Source organism: Neofelis nebulosa, chromosome 2 (genome assembly GCF_028018385.1).
Source record: "Neofelis nebulosa isolate mNeoNeb1 chromosome 2, mNeoNeb1.pri, whole genome shotgun sequence".
Lineage (NCBI taxonomy): Eukaryota > Metazoa > Chordata > Mammalia > Carnivora > Felidae > Neofelis > Neofelis nebulosa.
Genome location: NC_080783.1, coordinates 89,954,186 through 89,969,151, shown reverse-complemented (window position 1 = coordinate 89,969,151; position 14,966 = coordinate 89,954,186). Strand labels below are relative to the sequence as shown.

The following is a 14,966-nucleotide window of genomic DNA, read 5'->3' as shown; positions in this document are numbered from 1 at the left end:
CAGTAATTATTTTTGAGTATAATGTGTTTGCCTAGCTACTGAACGATGTAGAAAGATAGGAAAGACAATTTTCTGACCTTGTGGAGTAATAAGTCTAGTACTGATAAACGTTCTACTATTGAGCATATAAAAACAGAATAAGAACAGCCATATAGCAATCAGAGAGTGAGATGGAATTTCAGAAACAGAAAATATATAGGACTAGTTTGAAAAAAAAAAAGATTTACTGAGGTGTTATTGGGAAAGGTTTTGAAGTGTGGCAGTGAATATTACATATGGAAGCAGAAAAACAATTCATATAGACAGCTGCCTCAAGTGTACAGTTTTAATGTTCAAATATATACACTCTGCAAAACAAAAAGTAAAGCAGAAAGAGAGATAATTTAATAGCACACTGATTACTCTTGCTACTCAACAGGAATATGTCAGGGCATGGGGGTGGAGGTAAATCAATTCTTTCTTAATTTGGTCTTCTTTCCATTTATGAGGGAAAACACTGTAAACAATTTTGCATATATATTCTTTACTTTATACTAAAAGTTATTTTCTTTTTTTTTTTTCTTTTTTTTTTTATTTTTATTATTTTTGGGACAGAGAGAGAGACAGAGCATGAACGGGGGAGGGGCAGAGAGAGAGGGAGACACAGAATCGGAAACAGGCTCCAGGCTCTGAGCCATCAGCCCAGAGCCTGACGCGGGGCTCGAACTCACGGACCGCGAGATCGTGACCTGGCTGAAGTCGGACGCTTAACCGACTGCGCCACCCAGGCGCCCCCTTAAAGTTATTTTCTTAATAGCACAGTTGTATGTACAGATTTTTATCAGAACTATATACACAGAACCACATATACTGAGTATAATAGTTGATTTTCAATGGCCATTTTGAATACAGGGTGTTTTAGCTTTATTTGCTGAATCTAATCCACACATAACATGCAATTCCTATGTAAATTCATAAAGTCAAGAAAGGGCGGGACTTGCTCCAGAAGCAATAATAAGGTAGTTTGAAGTCACAGTTTATGAAATGTTGATGGTTAATTCACAAAGTGTCTCATATTCTTATAAAAATGGAGGACCACTGAAAGATTTTGAGAAAGTATGTACTCAGGTCAGTTTATGAGGTAAGAGGGAGCCAAAGCTCTGTGTAGAATGGATTGAAGCTAATTATTGTCAGGGAAAGACAGAGTAGGCCACACAGTGGTCTAAGTGACAGATAATAAAGGCTTATCATACACTATGATAGGTGAGTGGAAAGAGTGGAATGGGTGATGGTAGAGAAATTGTAGAGGTAGATTCAATAGGACCTGAAAAAATGATTACAAGTTAGAATGTCAAAAGGTACTTTCTGTTTTAATTCCAAATGTTTAGGAAATTGAAGACGTTTCTTTTTTTATCCTAGAAGATTGGAGAATTTGAAGAGGCTTGAAGGATGTTTAAAGTTTAGGTTTTTAGTTGCAATTTTTAAATTTTTAAAATTTTTAAAAATTTAAAAATTTTTTAAAAGTTTATTTTATTAATTTATCTATCTATATATTTATTTATTTTGGGAGAGAGAGAGAGAGATAGAGAGATAGAGAGAGAGAGAGAGAGAGAGAGAGAGAGAGAGAGAGAGAAAGCACAAGCAGGGGAGGAACAGAGAAAGAAGGAGAGGGAGAGAGAATCCCAAGCAGGCCTCACTCTCTTAGCACAGAACCAGATGTAGGGCTCAAACCCACGAACCATGAGATCACAACCTGAGCCGAAATCAAGAGTCAGATGCTTAACTGACTGAGCCACCCAGAGGCCCTGAAGATATTTCTAAAAAAAAAAAAAAAAAATAGAGAAATGCGGAAAAATTTCTGACTTCAGAGAAAAAGTGAGATGTGCAGCATAGCATAGGAAAACAACAGGTTTAAAGCATGGAGTGATTTCCAGTGATGGAGATTTGGGAGACATTTATCTAGAAGTGATAGTTAAAACTTTGGGAACAGAAAGAGATTGCTGTGGATACCTTCTTTGCAGAAAGATGAGAAGGAGCAAAACAAAGAAATTAAGAGAAAAATCTCCACAATTTCTGAAACATTTTAGGCATTCAAGAAGTATTTTTTAACTTAAATCTAAGAGGCAGGCATGGAAAAGTGAACTAAAAAAAAGAGAATATAAATGGTAAGTGAATAAAGGACAATCCACTATAAGACTTCATAAGAAAAGGTTTCAAGGACAGGACATTTTGACCCTGCAGAAAAAGGTCAAGTGTTACAGAGAAAGAGATCAAAGTGCAGTATTAGTCAAAGGTTGGGGTACCTGACTAGCTCAGTCAGTGAAGCAGGTGACCCTGATCTCAGGGTTGTGGGTTCAAGCCCCTCAGTGGGTGTAGAGAATACTTAAAAATATATTTAACAATCTTAAAAAAAATAATCAAAGTATCATTCATCAAGATCATATTGTGTAATAGGCACTTACTGTATGTTCTATTCTAATTATTATTACTATTATTATTATTATTATATCATTATCAACATCATCATTTTACATATTAGAAAATTGAAACTTAGAGGTTTGGCAATTTATCTGAACTCACGTTACTGAATGGAAGAGGAGGACTCGAGACACAGAAGAGTATGGACTGTGAAATCACCCCCGGTGACCACCGAAACAACAATTTCCATCAAAGGTTGAGATAGGGTGTTAGATTGCAAAAGGTGAATGAATGATTGAATGATAAGTAAGACAACTAGGTACACCACAAAAGATTATTTGATGAAGAGAAGGAGGAAGATAGGAAATTTTAATAAAATTAATAAAAATGATTCTGAGGTTATTGGACTAGGCATTTTATAGAGAGGAATAAAAATTAATAAAGAAAAGTCCTCTGAGCAAAAATATTTTCTTCTTCACATATAGGATTGAAGAGAAAAAATAGATAGCATACAGCAACATGTTTAAAACTGTCACTGGGAGGGGCGCCTGGGTGGCGCAGTCGGTTAAGCGTCCGACTTCAGCCAGGTCACCATCTCGCGGTCCGTGAGTTCGAGCCCCGCGTCAGGCTCTGGGCTGATGGCTCGGAGCCTGGAGCCTGCTTCCGATTCTGTGTCTCCCTCTCTCTCTGCCCCTCCCCCGTTCATGCTCTGTCTCTCTCTGTCCAAAAATAAATAAAAAACGTTGAAAAAAAAATAAAAAAAAAAAACTGTCACTGGGAGAATCAAAAGAGAATTATCTAAGTTTCATAAGAAGCAATATGCTAAGTATTTTACTAGCTCTATAACACATAGACAGTGGAGAGCTCACCACATTTTTTTCATCAAAAATAAATAAAACAATTCTATAAGGTTGGCTATATATGGGGGATAGAGAGGAAAGTGCTGTATTTAGAAATTCTGCATATGCAATTCATCATATAATTTCAATAAAAACACTATTCCACTGTAGGAAATGTTTGGTCCTAATTATTCAGATTGCTTTTAAATAATGATTAAATTAACCATTTCACTTTGTTTCTACTGAGACAACAATGGGGAAGGAAAACAAAACAATGTAATCGTGGAAAAGAGTAATACTTTGCCATTCACAGAAGCCTCCCAGAGGATTTTCATTACACAGAGGATCAGCACAAAGCAAGCCCTTTATGAAACCAATGTCAGAGTTAAATCCCCATGTGTGCCAGTGAGTTTTGTTACATACTTTTGCTAAAGAGCATTTAATCCTCAACTCTTAACACTGCCCTGGGGCTTGACTTGAAAACATATGTTGCTTTTTCCAGTGGAATCTAGAGCAACAGTTATATGGGTCAGCCCCCAATTTAAAGACAGTCAATCGTAAGAGGAGACTGTACAAGTATAAACTGTCTCACTTGTTTTCTCTAGTCATCCATTCCCCCAATTCAGAGACAAATATTGAGAAGTTCTTACGAATTCTTCTACAAATATGCTTTATTTTTAAAAATATACTTCTGTTCTATAAAAAAAAAGTTACATACTATGCCCCCTATTGTTTTCCTTTACTTTTTACTTGACACTTAATCACCAGAAATGTCCATGTCCACGGATCACAGTGATTTCCCATCTTTGAAGTTGCTGCAAGATAGTCTACTATATGGATATACCATAATGTTTGCATCTAGTGCCCTATTTTGGCTTATTTAGGTTTTTTGTAACATTGAGTTATTAGAAACAATTTAGTGAAATAGCAATATAAAAGATGATCAAAATCATATATCATTAAGGAAATACAAATTAAAACAACAGGGAAATATTACTATATACCTATTATGTGGTAAGTCCGCGCCCTAAGGAAAGAAAAAAAAAAAAAAAAAAACCTCAAGGCAACCTGGCTATACACGTACGTGACAACATCCCTCATGACCTTGTAACATGAGATCACGTAATCAGACTGCAGGTTTATGTGATACCATATATGGGAGACAAAGAAATAGAAAATACATTAAAAAAACAAAAAAACTATGCCACGTGGTGTTCGGGGCTCAGTTCTTCTGTACGAACCCAACGGAGCCATACCAGCACGAATAAAGTTGCTTCCCGGAAAGAGAAGCCTAGGTATTATGACTCTCTGTGCAAGAATCCTGCTACAATTAAAATGGTGAAAATCCAAAACACAGCAAATACTGGTGAGGATCTGGAGCAACAGGAACTCCTCATTCATTACTGGTGGGAAGGCAAAATTGTACAGCCACTGTAGAAGGCAGAATGGCGGTTTCTTACAAAACAAAACCCACTTTTACCATATGATCCAGCAACCATGCTCCATGCAATGTCTTCACAAAAACCTATATGCACATGTTTATATCATAATTGCCAAAACATGGAGCAACCAAGCTATCTTTCAAAAGCAGATGAATGGATTAAAAAATTGTGGTATATCCAGAAAATGTAATTTATTCATTGCTAAAAACAAATGAGCTCTCAAGTCATGAAGAGACATGGAGGAAAATTAAATGCATGTTACTTAGTGAAAGAAGAAAAAGCCAGGCTGAAAAGGATATATGCTAATGATCCCAACTACATCATATTTAGCAACAGTAAAACTACAGAGGCAGTAAAAATATCAGTGGTTGCCTGGGGTTGGGGTAAAGGGAGTGTAAACAGGCAGAATACAGAGGATTATTAGGGCAGCGAAACCATTCTGTATGATACCTTGGGGACACATGGCACATCATTGCACATTTGTCAAAATCCACAGTTTGTACAACACCAAGACCAAATCCTAATGTAAATTATGGACTTTGGGTGATAATTATGTGTCAGTGTAGGAATGCAGGTTCATCGACTGTAATAAGCCATTCTGTTGTGGGATACTGTTAGTAAAGGAAGCTGTATGTGTAGGAATAACAGGAGGTATATGGGGCACATATAACAGGGGTTATATACGACATGGGGTATGTGTTCTTTCCTCTCACTTTTGCTGTGAACATAAAACTTTTCTAAAAATTGAGTCTGCTGAAAAAAGTTTTCACACAAATTTAATTGTACAGTATATCCCATGTCATTCAGTTCTAAATACCTACATATACGTATTAAGATTTCTTTATTAATCTGTTGATTATTTTGAAGTGTAATTTTAGTTTTCAGACTCATGGCTTTCTAGTCTTTTGAGTGTTTATTTCTAATTTGACTTTTGTGTATGGAGAATATGTTCTGTAAATTGTCAATTATTTGGTATGCAGGTAATTACTGACTTAAGCTTATTAAACCCCTTATTAAATATTTAAAAAATAGCATCTAAATGAATATCTTTGTACATGTCACTCCTCCAGTGAATTAAGTGTATTTGTAGGATAAAGTCTTAGAGGTGGCATTGTGAGTGAAACTGTACTCACATTTTAAAACCTAGATATATTACCAAATTACTTTCCATAGAGGTTCATCAATATTCACTGACATCAGTGTCTACTTCATCTATTCTCACCAACATAGGATATTATTGGTTTTGTTAATAATCACCAATCTGCTTTTGAAAAAACATCCAGTCCCAATATAGATCTGACTCTCTGATGGGTGAGGGTGATTGTCTCTTCACTTGTCTAAGAGCCTTTTATACTTTTTTGAATTTTGCCAACTTTTATAGTAGTTGGTCTTTTTAAAAATGATACCAAAGAATCGGGGTATGTAATTAGTTATGATCTGTATTTCAAATATTTCCCCTATTTATTCTATATTAACTGCCTTCGTCACTTTGAGACCATTTTTGCTTTTAAAAAGGAAGATTTTTTTTTGTGTGTGTGGACAATTATTCACTTAATGTACTGTTGGATTTGCTCATGCTTTATCTAGAATGGTGGTAGTAAGGGTCTGTAATTTTTGTGTGTAGGGAGGTACTTTTTATAACTTTGGGGAGTTGTAAAACCAATACTATGTTGCTAAAAAGAATAACTTAAAAGCTTTTATTTCTTTTAAATGCTCTGGAGGAGATGAAACAGCATTGGAACAATGTCCCTTGAAACATTTGGTAGGGGCACCTGGGTGGCTCAATCAGTTAAGCCTCCGACTTCAGCTCTGGTCATGATCTCACAGTCCATGGGTTTGAGCCCCGCGTCGGGCTCTGTGCTGACAGCTCAGAGCCTGGAGCCTGCTTCAGATTCTGTGTCTCCCTCTTTCTGCCCCTCCCCTGCTCCTGCTCTGTCTCTGTCTCAAAAATAAATAAAAACATTTTGAAAATTAGAAAAAAAGAAATATCTGGTAGAACTATTCAACTGCACATGGAGCTTTTGGAAGAATGATGAGAAGGGGGCAGATCTTGATTATTTTTCCTATTGTAATAAAATAAATTACCCGATTTTCCTTTCTAGACAAAATTTTGGAAATGTATATTTTCTGAATATACAATTTTATTAACATAAGTTTTAAATTTCATTTCTGAAACACTGCCTAGTTTCTTTAATTGGTATGATTTTTCAGCGTTTCTGATTATTTTCCAGTTCTCATTTATGGACTGAATTTTCAGTGTGTTTTCTTTATTAGGTCAGTTACTGTATTAGCAATTTTGGTTACTCTTTCAAAAACTTAGGGCTTGCATTATCAAATTATGTTGTTTTTTGTTTCTCTTTTCTAAATTTAAATTTGATCTGTTTTTCTCTTTTCTTTTGGTTTGTGTTGTTGGTATGTCCTAACTTCTTGAGTTAGTTATTGCATTAGTTAGGATGAGCTTGCTACAGTAACCAACTAAAATCTGCATATTTTCTCTTTAGACTCATAATTTAAAAGGTCACTAGGATAGGAAGCAAAAGAGCAGGAGGGTGCTCACTTTAGCTTAACTGCCTTAGCATGGAAGTGATACAGTCCATTGGTTAGAACTAGTCACCTAGCCCCAACCTAACTGCAAGAGAGTAGAGAAACAACAAAACATAAGGAAATTGGTGAATACTGTCTCTTACATATTGTTAAAAATATTTTTTTATTTTTATTTTTTAATGTAAATATATGTGTCTCAAAGTCTTAGAGCAGTTTTAACCTTTAATAACTTTAGAAATACAAATGTTGTAAGCATAAAAATTATTTGAAAGTTTATCTAAATCTATTATACTTTTGTAAATTGAGTTTTACGTTACATGTAATTTTGCAAATTTAGAATATAACCTTTTAGCATTACTATTTTTTTGTTTCAGCTCCTGTTGTTCAGCAAACTGCTAGAAGCTACAAGAAACGGACTTAAACATTCATTATTCAAGATTCACAAAACTAGCTATATGTTAAAAATAAAGTTTCAGATGATGTTTTCGATGATTTTATAACTTTATACTTCTGAAGTTGTTAAAGGCTAAAAATTCACTGAGTTTTGGGACACTTGCATATAAATGTACAAAGTTATGAATTTTTCCTTGAGCAATGCTTTATTTATATTCCATATGTTCTGATATATACAGATCTTTATTTTTTAAAAGTTCTACAATTCCAGTTTGATTCCTTCTAGAATTAAGATAAAAAAGTGTCTTATTTTATTATTAAATTTCCAAATGGAAGGGCTGTTTACTCTTCATAATTACTAGATCAGGAAATTCTGGCTGCATAATTTCTACTTCTTGGAATTTACTGAAGGTGTTTGTGACACTAAATGTTTGTGACACTAAATGCTCATTTCAAAAAATCTTTCATATGCCTTGTAAAAGAAAGTATATTTTTTTTACTTCTAAGAAAAGTGTTATATTTTTATTAATTTGCTCTAGGCATTCTTAGATCTAAATTCTTATTTTTTTCCATTTGATTTTTAATGGTTAGAATAAATGAATACAATTTGTTCCTAATATTGTTTTCTCATTGTATTTTCTGTAATTTTTGCTGTATAAAAGTTTATAATGTATTATTTCCTGTAAGATACTTACATTTCAAAATATTTATTAAAGATTGTATTTTTATAATTAAATTTTTTGGTTTTGTTTTGTTGTTGCTGTGGTTAGTCTCAGCAATATTTTATTCTGGTCCCTAAACTTATCCCTTCGTTTTCTCACTAATACCTATATTTTTATTGCCTTAATAATTTTCCTAGTGAGAATCGTGGAAAAATGTGGAAAAATACAGTATACTTTGTATGTCTGAATTATCTTCAATAATATTTTACCTGGGTGTAGAATAATAGCTTGAAAGTGTTTTTCCCTCAGCATCTATTATTCTATTTTCTTGTGGCATTTCTTGTGGCATTACCTATTTTCTTAGGTAATTTAATATTCTTTCTGGTAGCTTCAGTAACTGATGATATCCAATTTCAAAATGACTTCTAGAAGTTTGGGTTAAGTTTGTTAATTTTACTCAGAAGGCTGAATGTACTTCTTTATGAGGAATCAAGTTCTTCACTTTAGCTAAAACTTATTCTGTGTGTGTGTGTGTGTGTGTGTGTGTGTGTGTGTGTGTGTGTGTCTGTTAATACCTATATTGTCTCATGGACTTTCTTGTATCTGTTGTAGCCTTTCTTTTTGATTTATTTTTTAATGTTTATTTTTCAGAAAGAGAGCGGGGGGAGGGGCAGAGAGAGACAGAATCCACAGCAGGCTCCAGCTTGGGGCTCGAACCCAGGAGCCTGTGAGACCATGACCTGAGCTGAAGTTGGACAATTAACTAACTCACCCAAGCGCCCTTTCAACATATATCTTAACTGCTCTTTCTTAATTTATTTTCTCTTTTTCTGTAATGCTTTCTGGGTAAAATGTACATTATTATTTTTCAATTTGTTTCCTTTATGTCCATCCTAGAATTTTTTAAAATTTCCGTGTTGACATATTTCATTCTCAAGTCTAATAGGTACCATTTTCCACCTTTTTCTGTTACAATTATTCTAATCATATCTACTTCAATATATCATACACCTATATATAATCAAATATAGGTATATTCTTGTTCACTTTAGGGATATTCTTTTCCATTTTTTTTTCTCTTTGAGGATCTTAAACATACTTCTTTTAAACCCCCTTTTTTTTAGATATGTCATTTAGACATCTCGTTTTCATTTAATCTTGAGTAAATTCATTTCATGATTGATTTTTGATGGCTGGGTTTATTAGAGATTGTTTTCTTCATGGATTTTATAATTTTTTTTCAATCTCACCTTGGGTAGGAATTCTCAATTTTCTCTCTGACTTTATGTGTTTATCTATCACTCTGTACAGGTGTTGCTGTTTCTACTTCAGCCCACTCCATAACAACCCATACTCTTGGTTCACAAATCCATCTTGTATTTGTCTTTTTATCACTTTCAGTCTCTGAGCTAGCAAGAGGATTGGCTTGATTGCCTTCCATCTCTCTAGGCACAAAACTTCAGTTAAGTAACCATCCTAGGAAGCAACCAGCAGTATTTTTTCCCCTTCTTTCAAAAGTAAGGGAGTCCTATTCTGATTCTTTTTTTTTTTTTTTTTTCATCAGTGAGCCTAGCTCCAGTCCCCAACTTCATTTCCTGTTAAACCTAACCTGTGCATCTCTACTGGTCTCCATATCCAATCCAATCAGGCATCCGGCTTCAATCCAGCCCACCATTTGCTGTTATATTTTATTTCAATTCATCAGAGATGTATTTTGTTAATACGACCAAATCTCTCTCATTTTCTTCTATTATATTTTACCATCATCTCTATGTATTTTTAACATCAGAGAAAGGATTCAAAGTGTGAACTTAAAATTCCATCCTTAGGAAATTTTTTCTTACGTCTTCTTAATGACATTTGAGTAGTTCATTGTGTGAATGCACTATAGTTATTAAGTAGTGTCCCTAATGATGGGGATTGCATTATTTCTAGTTTGGGAGGTATTAAAACAAAATGTTGCATTGAAAATCTTTTTGTATTTATCTTTATACAATTCTGCTGTTCCTTACATGGATTTCTAGAAGTGAAAGGTTTGGGTTAAATTTACTAACCACCAAAGGGCCTCTTATCCCCCAAACTTCGACATCATTGTATAATATCACATATTTTTCTTTTTTCCAATGTGAAGAACGCATTTCTGAGTTTCTTTCCCATAAGAGGTAGATATGAAATTTCCCCACCAGATTGCTTAACTATAATATAACCGCAACTTATTGGTCTTGGTGTGAGGGACCAAATATGGAAGAGTGTAGTTCTTAGAGAAGATAGGTCCTTTGAGGAGCTCGTGGGTGGCTCAGTCAGTTAAGACTCCAACTTGAACACAGGTCATTGTCTCACAGTTCGTGGGTTCAAGCCCTGAGTCGGGCTCTGTGCTGACAGCTTAGATCCTGGAGACTGCTTTCGGTTCTGTCTCCCTCTAGTTATCTGCCCCTCCCCCACTCATACTCTGTCTCTCTCTCTCTCTCAAAAATAAATAAAACATTAAAAAAAATAGGTCCTTTGAAATTAGAAGCTCTTCAATATTAATGACTATATTGCACTTTTAATTTAGCTCACATTCTCTTCTTTATAAGAATAAAGTAACATTAATCTGCTTACATTTTTACTCTAATATACGGCAATTTATGTATAAAAGAAAAGCCACTGTAACCACCAAATGTTAATAGATTACCTTGAAAACTTTTAAATGTTTAAGCTAGCATTTAGAAGTCTTTGAAAAATAAATATGGACCCTGAATTCAGCGTCTTGGGTAGTTTAAAGGTATATTAGCTTGTAAAGCTAATGATTTAATTAAGGTAAATTTTAAAAATATCAAAAATATTATAGACATGTACACATTTTTAATCCAATGCTTATGTTTAAAGTTCTCTTTAATATATGTAATATTCATAAATATGCAAATATAATTGTGTTAGGACTCCTTAAATAGTTTGAATAAATTTTGGTTTACTATGTTTAAGCCACAGATTAAATTAGAAATAAATTAATGCTTAAATTACTACCTTTCACATTTTGCTTTAATTTTTACAATTATTTATTATTTGTGTGTGTGGGTGTGTTTGGACACTTAAGTTCTACCCTTTTAACAAATTTCAGTTATACAATACAGTATTATCAACTGTATATATTTGCCATGCTATACTATATTTCAGTATATATTATACTTTGATAATTCAACATAAATTTTATTTCAGTTCTGCTTTTTCTCATTAAATTTTGGTTTATAAGTATTTCGTACATTTATTTACATTTGATTAAAAACATTATTAATGGGATAATCCAAATCCCAAGACAACATGCATAAAATTGTCTCTCAGAATTCAATTCTCCAAAGATATCCAGTGTATGGGATCAAAATATACTACCCCCAAAATATGCCATTTTAACAGAAGCGTTATTTTGAGTGAAGGCATCTGAGATCCAAGAGATGTAGAAAGAAGCATTGCTATAGCCTCCCTTATCTGATTATAAGCATAAACTTCTGAGAAATGAGGACTGGTATAAATCCTTTTCTAGGGAAGTATACACTTCCCTAGAAGGAAAATAGAAATAGGAAGCATGAAGGAAATAGCATAGCATGAAGGAAATAGAAAAATCAGTGCCAAAATGGACATGCACACCCTTTATTAACTAGCCTTGTCTTCTGTTAGTTCTCCCATACATTTACCTGCTTACAATTTGCCATCCCTATAAACTCAAAATCCTTTTCATTTATTTCATCATTTTTCTACAAATTTACTGTTATTTGCTAAACTTCTATGTAAGCCCAAGTTGTAACCATCCTGTGGAGTCAGTCACTCATCACTGAGTTTTCCCACATGCATGTATGATATATGTGTAAATAAACTTGTTCTGGTTTTGTTTTATTATTAATCTATCCTTGGCCAGTCTAATTTATAGGGTCCAAGCCAATGAATCCAATATGGGTATAGGAAAAGGTTCTTCCTCCCTACATTATTGTTTAACAAGTTATTCATCTATTAATTTTCAATCAATATAGTGTGCTCCAAAAAGATAATTTCTAAACTTAAAGTCACAGTTTTTAACCAATAAGCCCAAAATTAAAATACTTACTTTAACAAATGAAAAGAGTCATATAATTGTTAAAAATATTGTTAGAAAAGTAACCATTTTGAAAACACAACTCCCTCATTAACAATGAGCCTCAGGAGTATTTATTTCTCTATGCCCATGTTAGCTTACATTTATCTCTTTATTTCTTATTTGAATGCTTAATTGTAACCAGGAGGTGTGTCCAAAAAAAGAAACACCATATATTTTTATATCTTCAAATGCCCATAGTCATATGGTTTCCAGAGTGTTCTCTTACCCACAGCTATGATAACTTTTCATTTCTGCCTTTTGGTTGAAATACATAATAGGGAACAAAATGAATCATCCAGAGATTAGGCAATTCAAAAAGCAATTTCACATCATCCCAGAGATGATTCTATAATATATATCCCATAATATGGAATTCTTTCCATGGATTATTTTGTTGATGATATAACCCATTTCATGAATTATACCACAACAGTTAATTGTAATATATTTTTTCTCTAAATTTCAACTCATCATCTAGTATAGAGGGGAAAATTAATAAGTTAGTTTATTGTGTCAGGTAGAACCTACTATATATAGGAAAACAAAATGGAAAAGTCATAATAATAAAATAATATCATAAAAATCAATAAAAGTTTCAGTGACTTTCAAAACAAATCAAAGATTTGAATGGAAGTCATTACCTTTGTCTCACTGAAATTTAGCAACGGTACAATTAAATTTAGGAATCTACTGTAGTTGAAAATAAATGTATATAATTTTGCTTTTCCATTCTATTCATCTTCATCAAATTTTATGTTGAGGATTTATCTGTAAAAAGAGGAATACTGTCTGTGGGTTTGTCTCCTTCAGAAGCCTGAAACCCCAGACTCTGCATCTTCATTGCTTGGTTGCAAATACCGATTCTGCCACGCTGACTCTTTTGACATATTTTTTTTAACTTGAGCATGTTAAAAACTTGTCTGGGCTGCAGTTTTCTCACTGTGAACTGGGATGATGAAATGAGTTCATGAAGAACACATTTTTTTAGAGCTGTGCTAGACCCATAGATAGTTCTGAATAAATGTTAGCTATTATTACATATAGAATGTGAGCAAACATACTGGAGATACAAGAACACTTTTTATGAAGGTAAGATATACATTGAGGATAGGCCAAAAGGATTCTACCTCCAGGACGCCCAAGGAATAAGCTGAACCAGTATTCTGCTTACCTGTACTCCGACAGGAAAACTTGGTTTTGTGATCACACAGTCGTAAAGCACCGTTGCAGCCTTTTTCGTCACTACCATCTTCGCAATCTTTTTCCCCATCGCAGCGCCACAGATCAGGAATGCAATTTCCATCAGGGTGGCACTGAAATTCATTCCCATTACAACCAGGAGGAGAGCGAATCTCTTAAATTGAAATGAGGGAGAGAGAGGCAACAGGGAGAAGATAGGAAAGAAATTATTTTCCTCGATGGTATTTGTTTTCATTTTTTCTTCTTTTCAGGTATTACGATGCCAGAGACAATGTATTTTCACGTTAGTTGTTTAATAGCTGTAATACTCTCTGATATTTTCAATTTCATTTTAGGAACATGAATAATTAGAGGAAATGATGTTTCTTGCCTCCCACAGAATTCCTGAAAGTGCCACATACATTAGAAAAAAGGAAGAGCAAGTGGGATAATATGTAGATATTCTGTTGTGATTTTTATTAGAAACTCAAGAATGAAATCTTGAAAGGGTTTTTCTCTATGGCATATTAAAGGAAAATATTTCACACTCTACACTAAATGTTAAGACCGTTGGTTCCTCTTTTGACATTTCTTTAGACAACTTCCTTTAGACTAGTAAGAGGTAAATAACCAAAAAATAAATACTTTCTGACTAATAATATCTTTGAAGAATAACATTTAAAATTTTGAAAAAAACACATACAAAAAACTCTAAATAACAAAGTCTTTAGGACATAAGATTTCACTTCTAGAATTAGAACAGAGACACATAAGAATTTAATGAGGTACTATGCATTCAAGTTCAATTTATCAATTAATAATTCAACAGCTCCCAGATAACAGTATTCCTCAAAACCTGTTGACTAAAAACATAGGTTAAATTCTCCAGGTAAGCTTAAGCAAGAATAAGGAACCATAAATGTTGGCTATATGGATGTTTAACAGTGTAACAATTGAATGTGACTATAATCAGCAGTATTTTAAATTTTCATTAATATCTAATATTATGAGATATCATATTAACCAGTATCTCTACATTCTGTTGTAAAATAGATTTTAGTATAAATTTTTTTACACTGAAGTTTTAATGTAATACATGTGTATTTCATACAGCTATATTCAGCAATTAATCTACAATAGATCTATAATAGCAATTAATCTATATTATTATGATAAATTTGAAAAAGTTTCAGGTGAATTATCACTTACGTAATAAGATGGTTTGGTCGGAATCATGCGGTTATGAGTTAACATTAAATTCACTTGAGGTCAAAGATAACAATGCCATTTATATCACCAAGGCAGTTAGTTTATCTTTTTAGACTACTATGTATTTATCCAGAAAGTGAAGCCTGCAGGGTTGTTGTGAGGTATAAATTGGGTATCTGTAAATAATTATTTT

The 14,966-nt window shown here is 33.4% G+C and overlaps 1 protein-coding gene across 4 annotated transcripts in view; it reads right to left on the bottom strand.

The window, feature by feature from the left end:
• LRP1B (LDL receptor related protein 1B) overlaps positions 1 to 14,966 on the bottom strand; it is a 1,890,044-nt gene that overhangs the window by 660,613 nt on the left and 1,214,465 nt on the right. For all 4 annotated transcript variants that reach the window (XM_058715412.1, XM_058715410.1, XM_058715409.1 and 1 more), the window contains exon 21: positions 13,557 to 13,739. In XM_058715412.1, the coding sequence (XP_058571395.1) occupies positions 13,557 to 13,739 (183 nt within the window). The remainder of the gene's footprint in view (positions 1 to 13,556; positions 13,740 to 14,966) is intronic.